This window comes from Cyclopterus lumpus, chromosome 9, assembly GCF_009769545.1.
Source record: "Cyclopterus lumpus isolate fCycLum1 chromosome 9, fCycLum1.pri, whole genome shotgun sequence".
Taxonomy (NCBI): Eukaryota; Metazoa; Chordata; class Actinopteri; order Perciformes; family Cyclopteridae; genus Cyclopterus; species Cyclopterus lumpus.
The window spans coordinates 24,113,072-24,129,614 of record NC_046974.1 but is presented as its reverse complement, the minus strand read 5'-3'; the positions used below and the strand labels follow the sequence as shown (position 1 = coordinate 24,129,614).

The following is a 16,543-nucleotide window of genomic DNA, read 5'->3' as shown; positions in this document are numbered from 1 at the left end:
CATGAGGACTTTGCACTTTATGGGACTTGGCAGAGGAACAAAGACACTGTTTTAATGGAACTGTATCAACTCAACATGTCATATAATCATGGCCCTCATTTTAATTGGATTGGTGTAAAGATATTTTAATATTACACACATATTTGAACAATTACAATTAAGAAAAGTATATTACATTAATATTTGCAATAACAGTTATAAGTTAATTTAATGTTTTCTTCTGTTTCACTAGTTTTCCAACCCTGAATGTTATTGTAAGTTTCACCAGAAGGACTGGATTAGTACTGATACTGTGGGTATCACACCAAATCATTTTGAAAACAGACAAACAATATGTTATTCCAGTCAGTAAAGTGAGTCTTCAAGTGTCTTGTATTTGTTGTTCTTGAGACAATATATGGGGAGGCAAAGCTGCTCTAAAGGCAGAAATATCTTAATGTATAAATTGTGTTAATTACAGCAAGGATATTATCTTTTTCATTTATGTCAGGAAGGATTAATACCACTTCATTCTATATATTTTATTTTGTGTCTTCCCCAAATAGCTTGAAGTGCAAGATGTGGCATGTTCTATGAAACCACAGGCAATAACCTACACAGTGGATATCAATTATGGTCCTGCACTCTGTCTGGCGCTGATACGGGCTGAGACTAGGTCTGCACAACTATGAGCAACGAAGGCAGAAAGTCAGGCTCTCATTCACATGTGTGCAGAAGGCACGACTCTGGTGGTGGATTTTTGATAAGCAGCTTGATTATGCTCAAGTCTTAATAACTTAATAAGCAGAAAACACAACCAACTCAGACAGCCATACTATTTACTGTCCTTTAATATTTTTAGATACAATATTTAAATGTACTTAGTTTCATTTCAACACAGCAAATAAGAACAGACAAGCATACAGCTACTAACGATGATGGCAAATATGGCTGCTGAGAATATATTTAAAGAGATGATAAGACATGTGTCACATTTGAGGATGGGTAGACTTAATAATCCAAATACCCAATACATTCAGCAGCCCAAACTGCCCAAGGGCGTAGGTTTGCATATGGTCCATAGGGACTAGTCACGACCAAAGTTTTGGGAAAGACACAATTGTCCCCACCAATATTTTGTTAATTTAAAAAAATAATTGTGCATAATATATTTGCTCGAGCCTGCGAGACAAGATGCTGTCATGTAATTGGTTGAAGTATCAGAGTGAGAAACACTGTGAATTGTAACTTGCAGAAAGAGCTGGCACTAGTCACGTTAAGCTAGTAAATACGACAGGAGTTAATAAAGCCTCATATTAGTATTTTGTTTGGTCTCAGCATTGATATTGTTGACCCTGTTGTGCTTTGTAGATAGGAAAATGCCACCAAAAAAGAAAAGAGATATCTGAAGTTTGTTCACCACCCAGAGGGTCGTTGTTAGCTAGTAGCAGGCTAACTACCCACACAGTGCAAACCTGCATCCTTTTGAAATGCATTTCGAAAACTCAGAAATCAGGTTGAGGAAGCAGCAGCTGGACCATAAGGGCTTCAGGTGAGGTCTTACTCATGGCATTTTGTTAAGAATGACCATTTTACCATGCATTAGCAATGAAGGACGTTTGGGGAATCTGACCTCATGTCAGCACTTTTGGATTGTGTATTATGTGATGTTGAATAAAAAAAACAAGGCTGTTCCATAAAACCTGAACCATCTTACCTAAATATTCTAAATTGCTTTCAAAATAAATACATATACTGCTCACATAAGGTCTACATTCATTCATTAAGGCATTATTTTGAAATGCATTCAGGAAGAAGCAGCTGGACCATCAGGGCTTTAGGTGAGGTCTTACATTGATTCTGTGTTGAGGTGTATTATCATGGCTGACATTGTCTACCTGTTTTAAGTGAATTATTATTACGTTAAAACATGCATGTGCAGTCTACGCTAAGTTTTTTTTGCAGTCAGTTTGAGTGACACACTAAAAAAAATGATGCTTTCAACGAACTTAATATAATCATGGAAAGGATTTCCACACGATTAAAATGCTTTCTTTAAGCATTAAGCAAATATGTTGATCCAACTTAAAGTACTTGAGTAGGATCAACTTAATTTACTTGGGTTGGTTAAACGCATTCACTAACTAGGGTTGTGTCCAACTTAACTTACAGTATAGTCAATTAAGTTGGACCAACCCAAGTAAATTATATTGGACCAACATAATTGCTTATAGCTTAAAGAAATTATTTTAATTGTATGGAAATCCTTTCCATGATTTTATTAAGCTGGTTGAAAGCATCGTTTTTAGATTTAGATGAGGTAATTCTAAAAATAAATAAGTATTAACATTTTTTAAATGTGTACTGTGAATGACAACTTAAACTTAAGTTCTAATAAAATATACAGCCTGGTTGGCTGGAAACATTACAAGACAAATGGGAGATGATGCAATAAAATGTTTTTTTACACAATCTGTTGCTTGCAAACAACAAGAGTCTAAATAAGTTGTGACATACAATCCAAACAATAAAGTACACGGCTTCATGTATTTTTAAAAGTGCCAACATAGTGGATCTTGGCACTTTAATTTATTTGAAAAAAACAAGCGATCTAAAAAAAAGTCTAGACCTTCAACAATAAAGACAATGTCTTTGTACACACATTCCTCTGAAAACAATTCAAGCAGTCTTCTTAAAACATTTCAAACATTCCTCTTAAAACATTTGCAATTACAAACTTACAAGAATACAGAAAATAACAAAGAAACACAAACGTTTCCTACCAACCTTCTTTAGCCATCAGTAGGCAGTCTCAAATTAACAGAAAAGCTTTGTTTTGAGATCTTGTCCTTTTTATGGATAGTTTGTTTCCATCTCGTTCCATCATGATCTTCTGCAGAGCTTCGGAGGTGTACTTGAGCTCTGGTGGGTAGCTCAGGTTGAAAGCATACACAAGAGCAAGCAACATTGACACTGCAAAAGGTACATTTCCCAACTCATCTAGCACTTCCACCCCTCCAGAATGATTCCAACATCCTCGGGGTCATCACTGGGCTCTGCACCTTCGTTTCTAATGACAAATATTCCAAAGACCGTCTGCCATGGCCGCTTGACTGCTTTCACTGCCGATATTCTTAAGCATAAGCATAAGCAATTAACAAGGGCAGTCATTTTTCACTTACTTGCATTACAGCCCATTGTTATTGCACGTTAATTTTACTGTATAAACAGTTCAATAACTTAATTCACATAATTAAACATTTTACAGAAGCAATGCAGTAGGTATATTGCAAAAAACATTCACATTTTAAAGCTAATGGCAACCAACAGGAAAGCCCATCTATTCCAACTGTGATCGTCCCCCAATAAACATAAAAAGGTAAATTAACATACCGTGTATTCCTCACCAGCTTCTCTGGATCTTCGTTCATGTATACACAGAGACCTTTGAGGACGCATTCTCGTCTGACGTCAACGCCGTCAGTCTAAGTTTGCAGAAACGAGAAAATATGCACAAAAAAACACAACATTAGGGTCACGTGGGACCACCGAGCAAGATGGCTGCCTGACTGGATATGTCCCGGTAAACCCACCCAACTACCCCAAATTTGCTAATGATATTAGCATGAATGTGCTGTAAAGTCTTAAAGTGATAGTTAAATACTGTTGGAGCTGAGAGAGTCGGTGGCTCATGCAATATGTACGAGAGTGGCCAAACAAAATGCTACTACTGGTGGTGCTAATATTAAACTCGCAAACCCTGAAGGCATGAGCAATGAGGGAAGCGTGCTGTCGGCTATGCAACAGTCCCTGGTAAAAGCCATGGAGGAGATGGGGCAAGTTGGGGAACTTTTAACAGTTCTGCAAGCCGATATGACGGAGATTAAAGAGACCAGCGTGGGTCTTAGAACCGACGTAGACTGAATAATGCTTCACCTAGATGAAGCAGAAAATCGAATCTCTCAGCTGGGGGATGACAACCATCAGCATCGCCAAACCGTGGAGAAAAGCGCTAAAAAGTGCGAAGAACTACATTGCGCCGTTGAAGATGGCGCTAATAGAGACTGGCGCCTGAATCTACGGCTCATCAGCCTGAGGGAGAAGCTCGACAACGGTAAACCATCAGAATGTGTGAGGAAGATCATCTCGGAAGTTCTGGGGGTCGAACTGGACGGAGCGCAACTACAACGAGTGCATCAAGCACCGATCCCAATGCCCTAGGAAGGTCGGCCACCCAGACCGATAATTATTCGGTTTCTAAGCTTTATGGAGCGGGAGCGAGTGCTGGCAGCTGCTAGGGAGAAGTACAGAAACAAGAAGGATATCATCTGGGGAGGCTGTAAACTGTCTTTCTTCCCTGACACGACGAAGGAGACGGCGCAGAAGAGAAGAAAGTTCAACGAAGTGAGAAACCGGCTACACCACCTGGATGTGCGTTTCACTCTCACATTTCCAGCTGAGCTGCACTTTTTATGGAGGGAGAAAAGAATGAAATTCGCAGATCACCGAGAGGCAATGGAGTTTCTTGACAAGGAGGAAAGGGATCAGCGGAATTAAATATCAAATGATACTTGAGCTCTAACCCGAGCTGCAGAGAATGACACTGGCAACAGACCTTTACAGCTGCTTCAGCATCACCAAATATCTGACAGGACGGCAACGCTCTGTGCTCTGACGCAGCAACATGAGCAGGACATGATTCCATGTCATTGTAATATTTTCTCTACAGTCCAGGACAAGCCCAAATCACAGTGAGTATATGAGTGTGTGCACTCCAACTTGATATGAGACTTCGCACTTGGGCGTGGAAGTTTGGGAGTAGCAAGTATACTTTCTTTTTTTTCTTTTCAAATCTTAAATATCAGATAAAGGTTGTTAAAGTACTGCTGAAAGCCAAGTGCTGTCAACGGGTTATGCAGGAATGAACAGCACACAAGGCAGTTAAGAACAAAACAAACAAAGTAAGGGGGGTTGGTGGGGATTCCTGATGGTGACCTCTTCAGTGTGCCTCATGGTCCTTTTTGGTGGTGGATCTCTCCCGAGTGAGAGTGGGAGAGGGGGTGGGAATAAGGTTGTGTTGTATGTGGTTGTTTTGTATTGTGTGTTATTGTTTACGTGGGTTTTGACATGCAGCTGAGTGGCACCTCATTTTTTGTTTTTGTCCTTTTTTTCTTATTGCTCTCATGTGCCAGCTATCATCTCAATATTGAGCGTACAAGAACATATGTTGATCTATGGCTAAGGGTCTGAGGATAGTGTCCTGGAATGTAAATGAGCTACGAAATCCCATAAAAAGGAAAAAATGTTTATTATACCTAAAATCCTCAACAAGCCGATGTGGCTTTTATACAAGAGACTCACTTGATCGATTCAGAGGCAGCTAAATTGGGGAGACTGGGTTGGCCAGTGTTGAGTTGTAGTGGATTTTATATACACGTGCACATGTAGATAAGAGAGGTTATGTTTTAAATTAATACATAAAGAAAGTTATGATAATTAATTTGGGATATTATGAGGAATGTATTATGAAGCATAAGGGAGGATCACTGTTTTATTATTCTGTTTGTTAATGACAAATGTAATGATTAATTGTATGATGCATGAGAATGAATGGATGTTTTATTGTTTAGACAATAGTTAAAGGGATGCCGATTGAAACCTGAGATGTTGCTTTTATTCTGAAGGCAGGATAATAGGGTTTTATTCTGAAGGGGAACTTCCTGTCCTTGACCGGAAGTGTGAGCTTTGACCCCGCTAGTTTATCGATTTGAGGCATTCTTTGAAGTGGCCAATGGAACTAACCTTCAGGTGTGAACCTTATGTCTTATTCGCTGGTCAGCGTAGCATGCTGTGTCTCTGAAAGGTATTTGCATGAATACCTCCACTAACCAATGGGAGCTTAGCTCAGCGAATGGACTGCGAATAAAACTAATTGTAAGACGTGAATTCGGTCTCTTACGTGGTGACGCCAGACAGAAACTGCTGGCTAAGTCAGGAGACTGTGGAAGCGAAGCCATGTGAGCGCATCCGGGCCTGGACCATGTATGTATACAGATGACTCTTGTTTGTTATGATTAAATAATGATTATTATATATCTCTGGCTTCGGAGCGTCTTCTTCCAAGCACCAGGTAGCTCGGGATTCTCTGAACTTTTACACCAGGCATACTATAGTTCATACTCTAGTAAAAAACATGGAGTGGCTATTCTGGTATACAAAAAGTAGAATTTCCAATTGTTAAGAGAAGAAAAGGATGTGAAAGGAAGAGTGATATGTTTGGAAGCTAACATTGATGGAATAAAAATGAATCCATGTAATATCTATGCCCCGAACATCGAAGATCCAGACTTTTTTCATGAAGTAAATAAATCAGTGCGGAACATAGATGATGGGCACACAATCATAGCTGGAGATTTTAAATGAAGTTGTGGATGGGGTTTTAGACAAAACCACTCCTTTATTTATATGCCAAAAGACAGGCTGGCAATTAAATTATTGATGAAGGACCTCGGACTGACAGATGTATGGAGGCTTGTCAACCCTAGAGAAAGGGAATATACATTCTAATCTCATAGACACAAGTCTCATTCCAGGATAGATTATGTTTTGATAAGCAAGGATCTGGTGGAGAGCGTCTCAGACTGCTCAGGAACCATTGCACTGACCGATCATGCAGCAGTCCAGCTAGAATTAGTAATAGAACCAGAGCGAGTAAAGACAAACAGGTGGAGGTTAAACATATCTCTTTTCCAGGACCCAGGATTTAGCAGTTTAATTGTAAAGGAACTTGACAATTTCTTCCTGTGGAACATTGGTTCAACAGATAAAGTTGGAACAGTATGGGAAGCCTCCAAAGCTTATATAAGGCGGAAAAGCATAGCTTACTCCAGTAGGAAAAAAAGAGAGCAAGTTAAAATAGTAAGTGGTCTGGAATCTAAGCTTAAAGAATTAGAAAAAGCACTGTCCAAGAATTACACTGATCTGCTGCTTAAACGGTGGTGTGACCTCAAATTTAAATTAAATGAAATATATAATAAAAAAGCAGAGTTTGCCCTATTTAGACTAAAAAGTAATTTCTATGAGAGTGGGGAATAGTCTGGGAAACTATTAGCTAGACAACTAAAACAAAAAGAGGCTAGTTATGGTATACAAGCGGTCAAAAATGAAATGGGGAAACTGATGACAAATACAAAGGAAATTAATAGGATATTTGCAAATTATGACAGTGAACTTTATAAATCGGAGGCTGATCAAGAGGTGGGTAATTACGAGAATTTTTTTTCAACAATTAAACTGCCAGAAATAACAATAGATCAGAAAAAATGTTTGGACAGCCCCATAACAGCAGAGGAGGTCAACAGTGCTATCTTGTTAATGAAGCCTGGAAAATCGTCTGGGTTAGATGGTTTTCCCGCCGAATATTATAAGAAATATCCTGATAAATTGGCTCCTATCCTGGTAACTGTGTATGAAGAATCATTCTCGTTGAGAGAGCTGCCAGGAACATACAACGAAGCTCTGATATCATTAATTGTAAAAAAAGATAAAGACCCTTCTGATCCGGGAAATTATAGACCTGTGAGCTTGATTAATGTGGACTGCAAAATCATAACAAAGATTTTGGCAATGAGGCTAGAAGCTATTCTACCACGCTTGTCTGCTACATCTTATACAGCTCAATCAGGGGGAAACCACGCCTTCTCCTTGGATGCTCAAAAGGCATTTGATCGGTTGGAGTTGAGCTTCTTGCGATATACCCTGAAACAATTTGGGGAAACATTTGTTCAATGGGTGAACATAATTTACTCCAATCCACGAGCAGCAGTTCTAACAAATGGCATGATATCACCCTTTTTTAATCTAGAGAGAGGTACCAAACGGAGACCCTCTTGGCCTCTTACTCTTTACAATGTTCTTAGAAACTTTGGCTATCACAATAAGGACAGAGGCAGGTATAAAGGGGGTCGTACAAGGGGAAGAGGAACACAAAATATTTATGTATGCAGATGATATTTTATTAATAATCAAGGATCCTCTGGTGTCAATCCCTAATGTTCTCTCTACAATTGAATCATTTTCAAAAATATCCGTTTATAAAATAAATTGCCAAAAGTCTGAATGCATGCCGATATCAAGAGGATGCACTCTTATCAATGGTCGATTCATTCCAGTTTAAATGGATCCCAAGGGGACTGAAATATCTGGGTATTAGGCTGTGCTCAGATATAGAAAATATAATCTCTATTAATATGCTCCCGTTAATACAAAAAATTAAGACAAACTTTGAGAAATGGAAAGTGTTAAATCTTACCTTATGGGGAAAAATTAATATCATTAAGATGGTGGTGGCTCCACAATTTAATTACATCTCTATGATGATACCAGTAACCATTTCCGAAGGAATCTTTAAACAATATAACCATTTAATTAAGGATTTTTTATGGAGTGGCAAAAAACCTAGAATCAGTATGAAAAAGCTCTTTGCCTCAAGGAATAGTGGGCAAGGGTAAGGGCACATACGATTCTGGGGATTTCTCAATACAAACAAAACTATTCCTCCATGTGGAATAATCCCTTCATCTGTTTAGGGAAAAAAGTATTGATATGGGATACATGGCTGGCAAAAGGAATACATGTTATCAAAGATCTCTACAGAGACGCCTCATTTAAATCATTCGAGGACCTTAAAGAAACATTTAATTTAGATGAGAAGGGGGTTTTCTGGAAGTATTTACAGCTGAGGAGTAGCATGGGGTCTGGGTTTGGATTGCAAAGAGAAGAGGAAGAAGAGAATACGATTCAGGATTTCCAAAGTGCTTCCTGTACCCTACACTCTGCCTCAATATTCTATCGTAAAATGTCAAACATTCAAGCTGGAATGTGCGAAGGCCAGAGACTAGTATGGCAAAAAGATCTCAACATTGAGATTAAGGAAGATGTATGGCGAGAAATAATATTAAAGGTAGGCTGGGCTACAAGGGATGCAAGAAGCAAGTTTACTCACTACAAAATTGTACATAGATGTTATTTTACACCTCTGAAACTGTATAAAATGGGCTTGATGCAGGATAATAAATGTTGGAAATGTAACATAGAAATGGGCACTTTTCTACACGCGTTGTGGGAGTGCTCCAATGTGTTGCCTTTTGGAAAGGTAGTACTGGAAATGTTAGAAGGGTGGCTCAAACGGCCTTTACCAGAATCTGAAAATATAATTGCCAGGGTAAAGAACAGTTCAAGCCATACTGACCAAGCATGGACAAATCTAATGGCCTTTATAACAAATTAGAGTGGTCAAGTATTCGTGGACGGAATTTGGGTTATCAAGAAAAGGCAGGAATAAATGCAGGGTATGTGAGTACGCAAATTTACATGTAAAAGATAATTAAAGGGGTGTCTGGGTGAGTGTAATTTTGTTGTTGTTGTTGCTTTATTTTGGTGTTTTGTTTCTGTTTGGTTTGTTTGTCTGCCACCATCTCAAACATCCAGATTACCGTCTATTCCGTTTAATACTGCTGCTATAGCCAGCTGTGGAACGTCTGTATCTTGGCAGCCATCTTGGTTATTTACAATAATGTTAATTGAGAGGGGCAATGTTGCTGAACATTCTTCTTAGAGGTCATTAATCTGTCTTCCTGGCACATGCGCAAAATGTTCTAACTTGTGCAATGCTGCAGCAAAATGTTGCTCAATTACTTCGGGTAGGTTTGTATTTACACCAACATCACTACTTGAACTTGCACTGTCTGCTTCAACTGCAGGGTTATCTTGAGTATGTTCATCTTCCTCAGGATTATCACAGGATTCTTGTGAAACTCGAGTAATTGTAACTACACCTGGATTGAAATTTTTTAACGGATGTGGATTGTGTTTCCTGGTCTTGTGAGAGTGAAATGTTCCATATAAATTTGTTTTAAAACTGCTACCCCTAAACATACAAGTAACACCGCCACTTCCCTTCAGCCTACAAATCTGATTTAACTAGAACATCACATATAAGCTTGTTCAGTCAGAAACATTCACCGTTTTATGCCTGGCAGGTCGGTGAGGTTCACTAAGAAACTCTTGCGGTGGGATGGTGCTGTCAGTGAGGATGACCAGGACACTTTTTGCATTCAGAAGTTGCTGTAATAAAGTGAGATAGAACAATCAATTCATATCCATGAAGGTTAAGTTATCAAGTTAACATTGAGTCAGCAACATGCATATATAGATTATATATTTGTAAAGATTCATAATGTAAAGCAATTAACAGATAAAGGTACTTCAATTATCTTTTATCAATTCAATATTATTAACAAATAGAAATGTTAACCTCAAGTTAACACATCTCTTCTATCATTGCAAAGAGAACCAATCGGGGACAAAATAATACCATGGCTGTAGCAACAGTAAAAACATTTAACAAGTCATTTGACATAACAAGCTGCCCTTACTCACTAATATATAATATAGACTTATCTTCAAACAAATCCCTCTGTATAGGCAATGAACATTCAGCTGTCGTACAACAATAACTCTTTCTGGAACATGTGGTAAAACTATACTTACAGTGACAAAGTGCACGGTTACAATCTAGTCACTGTGATAGATTATATGGCAATGGATGTCCACACATAGTGTTTTACTACTATCGTACCCACTTTCCTCGGGTAACGCTACTCCATGACTTTAGCCACCAAAGCTCTGCTAGTATTTAGCCTAGCTTAGACAGTAAACAAGACACACATGCATTACTACGTATGTTGCGTTCAGGGAGAGCCGTAAAAAACGGACAACCCGCTGTCACGGTGTGTACGGGCGATCATGTTTGAGATTTGAGTTATACATTTTCAATTATTGAATTTTCTGCATTGAGTCATAATCTTTCAAGGGAAAATGGCTATGTATATAAGAACCGATTGTCCCTCTAGTAATACTACCGTCATAAAAAAACTAAACTAAAACTTTCAAATACACCTAAGCTAGCTTAACGGGCAGTGTTTAGCTTACATTGCAATACAACTTCACTTAGAATATTAAGGAAAATGAGCATATCATTTATTTATTGGTGTTAAACTAAACTTTAACTTCTTACCTTTCGAGCTAAATAGAAGTTGTAATTATTAAAGTTAGCTTTCCCTTTACGAAAGTCGGTAAAAGGATGCTAACATTAAATTAGCCGTGCGCCGCTTTTGGCCTGGTATGGACTCATTTGCTAATTTAACTCGACAAGAAGTATGCTAACGTCATTAATGTGTGTTTGTTCATTAACGTTAGCTAGTCGTGGACACCGTATATGTTACTAACAAGTTAGTTAGTGTGACAGGTTGGAAAACATGCACTCTTGAGCAGGTTAGAGAGTAGGGAGATGTCATGCTCTGTTGTGCTTGATTGTGCTTGTAGTCTGGGGTGTGTGTGTGTCTGGGGTATGTGTGTGTGCGTCTTAAGTTTCGTTAGTCATTTTCTGAGAAACGACTTGTTGTTTTCACCTTGAGTGCCGTTGAGCTGTATGGTCCTTTGTCTTAGTAGTCTGGGGTGTGTGTGTGTGTGTCTAACCTTGAGTGCCCTCATATCATAGTCAGGCGGCCCCGTTTGCCATACGCCAAGCATTAATATAAAATGGATGCCGCACACCTGGTTGCGTGCTGCAAGATAAGCAGTGAGGTTAATATCCCTTACAACAGTGAGGTTAATATCCTTTACAAAAGGAAGGTTATCATGTAATGTAAATAATATAAGACTACCGTAAAGGTAAGGACAGTTTGACATTTGGTTAATACAGTTGTGGGAAGTGTACATGGATTCTGTGAGCACGATCAAGTTAGTAATATATTGTTCATAAGGTTTACCGTATATAGCGTGTCAGGTCAGCCAGCAAAAATATTCACTACCGGTTAGCTCAACCAAGCTAAGCATAATAATAAGAAAAGGTAATGTCTCCACAGTCATTGTTATGGTTGCCACGGGGTCTCATGCTGCCCGGTTGATTGTTCTCCAGGAAAAAGTAGCTCTCTTTCTAGCGACTTGAGCGCTGTAGTCGGCGTAAATATGTATTTCTGAGCTCCTGTAGGACAGGGGACCTTTCTCTTGTGCCAGCTGCATTATACGCTGCTTCGTCTGGAAGTGATGAATGCAGACTATGAAGGGACGAGGTGCGCCGTCCGGTCTCCTCTGGATGGCCCACCCTGTGCGCTCGGTCCACGGCTACACCACGGGGAAAAGCATCAGCACCAAATAGCTCCTCCATGAAGGATTCAATGAAAGAAGTTGGGCGGGTGTCCTCTGCTCTCTCAGGTATGTATGCCCGTAATACGGATGTTGCACCTCCGTGATCTGTTCTCGAGGTCGTCAACCTTAAACTTCAATAGTTCATTCTCCTTCATAAAGACCGTGGTCTCCAGTGTGGTTATCCTTCCCTGAAAATGGTTCATTGAAATTTCAATGGCTTGGATAGTCTGGTCGTGTCTGGTAATGGCGGCGTGGTTGGCTGAAATTTGTGCCGTCAAGTTTGTGATTATTCGCTCCTCCATAAAAAAAAAATCCCATCCTAAAATGTGGTGACTGTCTGCACCCCGGACTGAAAGTTGGAAGCTGGTTCCATAAAAGAGGAGATTGATAACTGAAGGCTCTGGCTCCCATCCTAATTTTTAAGACTCTAGGAACCACGAGTAGCCCCGCATTTAGTGAGCGCAGCTCTCTAGTGGGGCAATATGGTACTACAAGCTCCTTAAGATATGATGGTGCATCACCAATCAAGGCTTTGTAGGTGAGGAGAAGAATTTTAAATGTGATTCTTGATTTTACAGGGAGCCAGTGCAGAGCAGCTAATACAGGAGTAATGTGATCTCTTTTCTTGGTTTTTGTCAGTGCACGAGCTGCAGCATTCTGGATTAACTGGAGGGATTTAAGAGACTTATTAGAGCAGCCTGATGATAAGGAGTTGCAGTAATCCAGTCTAGAAGTAACAAACACTTGAATCAGTTTTTCTGCATTTTTTTTAGACAAGATGTGCCTGATTTTGTTAATGGTACATTGATGATAAAATGCAGTCCTTGAGATTTGCTTCACAAGTCCCGATCAAAGATAACGCTGAGATTCTTTACAGTGGTGTTGGCTGCCAGGGCAATGCCATCTACTAAAACCACATCACCAGATAATTTATCTCTGAGGTGTTCAGGGCAAAATAACTTCAGTTTTGTGTGAGTTTAACATCAGGAAGTTGCAGATCATCCATGTTTTTATATCTTTAAGACATGCTTGAATTTTAGCGAGCTGGTTGGTCTCCTCTGGTTTGATCAATAGATATAATTGAGTATCATCTGCATAACAATGAAAGTTTATGGAGTATTTCCTGATAATGTTGCCCAAAGGAAGCATATATAAGATAAATAAAATTGGTCCAAGCACAGAACCTTGTGGAACTCCGTGATTAACGTTGGTGGTCATCGAGGCTTCATCGTTTACAAATACAAATTGAGATCGATCTGATGAATAGGATTTAAACCAAATTAGTGCCGTACCTGAAATGCCAATCGACTGATCCGGTCTCTGTAATAGAATGTCATGGTCAATGGTGTGGAAGGCAACACTAAGGTCTAACAAAACAAGTAGAGATGAGTCCTTTATCTGATGCAATTAAGAGATCATTTGTAATTTCCTGTGCTGTTTTCTAAATCCTCACTAAAACTTCTCAAATAAACTATTCAGATGTAGAAAGTCACACAACTGATTTGCGACTACTTTCTCAAGGATCTTAGAGAGGAAGGGAAGGTTAGAAATTGGCATGTAGTTAGCCAACACCTCTGGATTAAGAGTGGGCTTCTTCAGGAGAGGTTTAATTACAGCTACTTTGAAGGAATGTGGTACATGGCCTGTTAGCAAAGACACATTAACAATATCCAACAGAGAGGTGCCAATTAAAGGCAAACGTCTTTAAGCAGCCTCGTTGGGATGGGGTCTAAGAGACAGGTAGACGGTTTAGAAGTAGAAACCGTTGAGGACAATTGGTCTAGGTTAATGGGAGAAAAGCCATCCAAATATGCACTAGGGCAGGCCTGGCCAACCCGCGTCTCACGAGCCTCATGCGGCTCTTTAACTAGTTTCATGCGGCTCTTCAGGAGCTGTCACATGACATGCGTCAAAAATACTTGGCTGGCGCTGTCATTCACTCCCCCTACAGCTAGATGGCACACTGACCACTTAAGCCTGTTTGAGTGACATCAAACGAGCGACGAGAGAATCTTTGGTGTGACATCATTTGTGTTGTAAACAATTTCCGTCAAGTTACCTCTTGAAATGGCAGGGGAAAAAAGCACAGCCAAACGAAAATATGAAGAAGAACACAGGACGTTTTTGCCAGAGTGGGAGAGTTTATATTTTTTTGTTAAACGTAATGGCAAGCCGATCTGCCTTATATGTCACGCAGCATTAGCGCATTTCAATGCTTCAAATCTTCAGCGTCACTTCAGCTCACTCCACCCTAACATCGAACAGGAATTTCCAAAAGGGACTGAACTTCGCAAGAACAAGTTGGTCGCTTTGAAAAGCCAGGCAGAAAAGCAGGTGCAGTTTTTCCAAAAATTTATGAAACACTCGGAGACCGTAACGCTTGCATCATATCAGCTGGCTTGGAACATAGCACGGGCTAAAAAGCCATACAACGAAGGGGACTTCATTAAAAAATGCCTCATTGACGCCTTTGAAATCTTGGCTCCTGGAGACGACAAACTAAAACGGAGCGTATCAGACGTTCAACTGTCCCGCCACAGTGTTAAACGCAGAATATCGGATATTAATACAGCTGTTGAATCACAGTTGCACTCTGACCTTCAAGCATGTGAGTATTTTAGTGTGGCATTGGATGAGAGTTGTGACATACAAGACAAGCCTCAGTTGGCAATATTTGCACGGTCTGTGTCAAATGAATGTATGATCAAAGAAGAACTCCTTGATATTGTGACATTAAAAGACAGAACCCGTGGCATAGATGTGAAAGAAGCAATGATGGCTGCGTTTGCAAAAGCAAATCTGCCCATACCGAAACTAACTGCAATAGCCACGGATGGAGCGCCAGCCATGATCGGATCCGTGAACGGGCTTGTGGGTCTGTGCAAAGCTGATCAAACATTTCCCGACTTTTGGAATTTCCACTGCATCATCCACAGGGAGCAACTCGTGTCTAAATCATTGAATTTAAACAACGCCATGAAGCCTGTGATGGAAATCGTCAACTACATCCGCACACATGCGCTTAACCACAGGCAATTCAGGAATCTCATCGCTGAGCTGGACCAAGGGCTTCCAGGTGACCTGCCGCTGCACTGCACTGTGAGGTGGCTGTCAAAAAGCAAGGTATTCTCTCGCTTCTTTGAGCTTTTGGATGCTGTGAAACTGTTCATGGAAGAGAAGGACAAGGACTATCCCGAGCTCTCAGACCTCGAGTGGATTATGGATCTGGCATTTTCAGTTGACATGCTGTGTCACTTGGACAGACTGAACCTGACCCTGCAGGGTAAGTTAAAAATGTTGCCTGACCTGGTGCAAAGTGTGTTTGCGTTTTTTCAACAAACTAAAGCTGTTCGAGGCGCATATTCAAAAGGGAGATTTAACACATTTTCATACTCTGCTAAAAGCCAGTGAGCAAGTCACCAGCGCCGCCCTGAAAAAGAAAAGAGACAGATATGCAACACTGGTTGCAAACCTGCACGAAAGCTTTGTGACCCGGTTCTGTGATCTACAACTGAAAAGACCACAGATTACGTTCCTCGTCAACCCATTTAATGCGGAGACAGACTGTTTGAAAGCCCCGCTCGTCACAGATGAGGCTGCGGCTGAGTTGGAGATGATCGACCTTTGTGAGGAGGATCAACTGAAAGCTGTTTTAAGGGAAGGGACCGTTGAGTTCTGGAAAAGTGTGCCAATTGAAAAATACCCCAACATCAAACGAGCTGCGCTTAAGATACTGTCCATGTTTGGGTCAACGTACGTCTGCGAGTCTGTGTTTTCTACCCTGAAACATGTGAAATCAAAGCATCGATCTGTTCTGTCTGACACTCATTTGAAAGAATTGCTTAGAGTGGCAACAACAGAATACAAGCCAGATTTGAAGAGGATTGTTCAAGATAAGGAATGCCAGAAGTCTCACTAAGCAGCATAGTAAGAGAAAGATGTTATTGAAAATTATTCTATTATTGTTTGTGGACTTGCTTGAACTGAGTTTGTGTGTGTGTGAGACAGTGCACACAATGTTAACTGTTGAAAATTACTGATATTATCATGTTGTTGTGGTTATTTTCATTAGATCTGGCTGAGCAGAGGTCTGTGTATGCGTGCATACATGATTAAAAGATGATGTTCATGTGTACCCATGTGTATGATGTGTCTCTTTGCAGTAACACAGAAAAAAAAGTGGCTCTTAGTCTCTGACTAGTTGGCCACCCCTGCACTAGGGCATACAGCCGTTTCCAAGGCCACTCCTCTTGATGACAGATCGGCACTGGATGAGGGCAAGAGTTCATCAATCTTGCCTCTAATAGTTAAAATCTTTTCATTGAAGAAGTCATTACTACTGAGGTCTATAGGA

General features: G+C 40.1%; 1 protein-coding gene across 1 annotated transcript; it reads left to right on the top strand.

The window, feature by feature from the left end:
- Positions 1-4,245: 4,245 nt before the first annotated feature.
- LOC117736193 (general transcription factor II-I repeat domain-containing protein 2A-like) lies at positions 4,246-16,108 on the top strand. The gene is made up of 3 exons (XM_034541354.1): positions 4,246-4,383; positions 14,419-15,472; positions 15,594-16,108. The coding sequence occupies exons 1-3, from the start codon at positions 4,246-4,248 to the stop codon at positions 16,106-16,108; spliced, it is 1,707 nt and encodes a 568-aa protein (XP_034397245.1).
- The last annotated feature ends 435 nt before the right edge of the window (positions 16,109-16,543 follow it).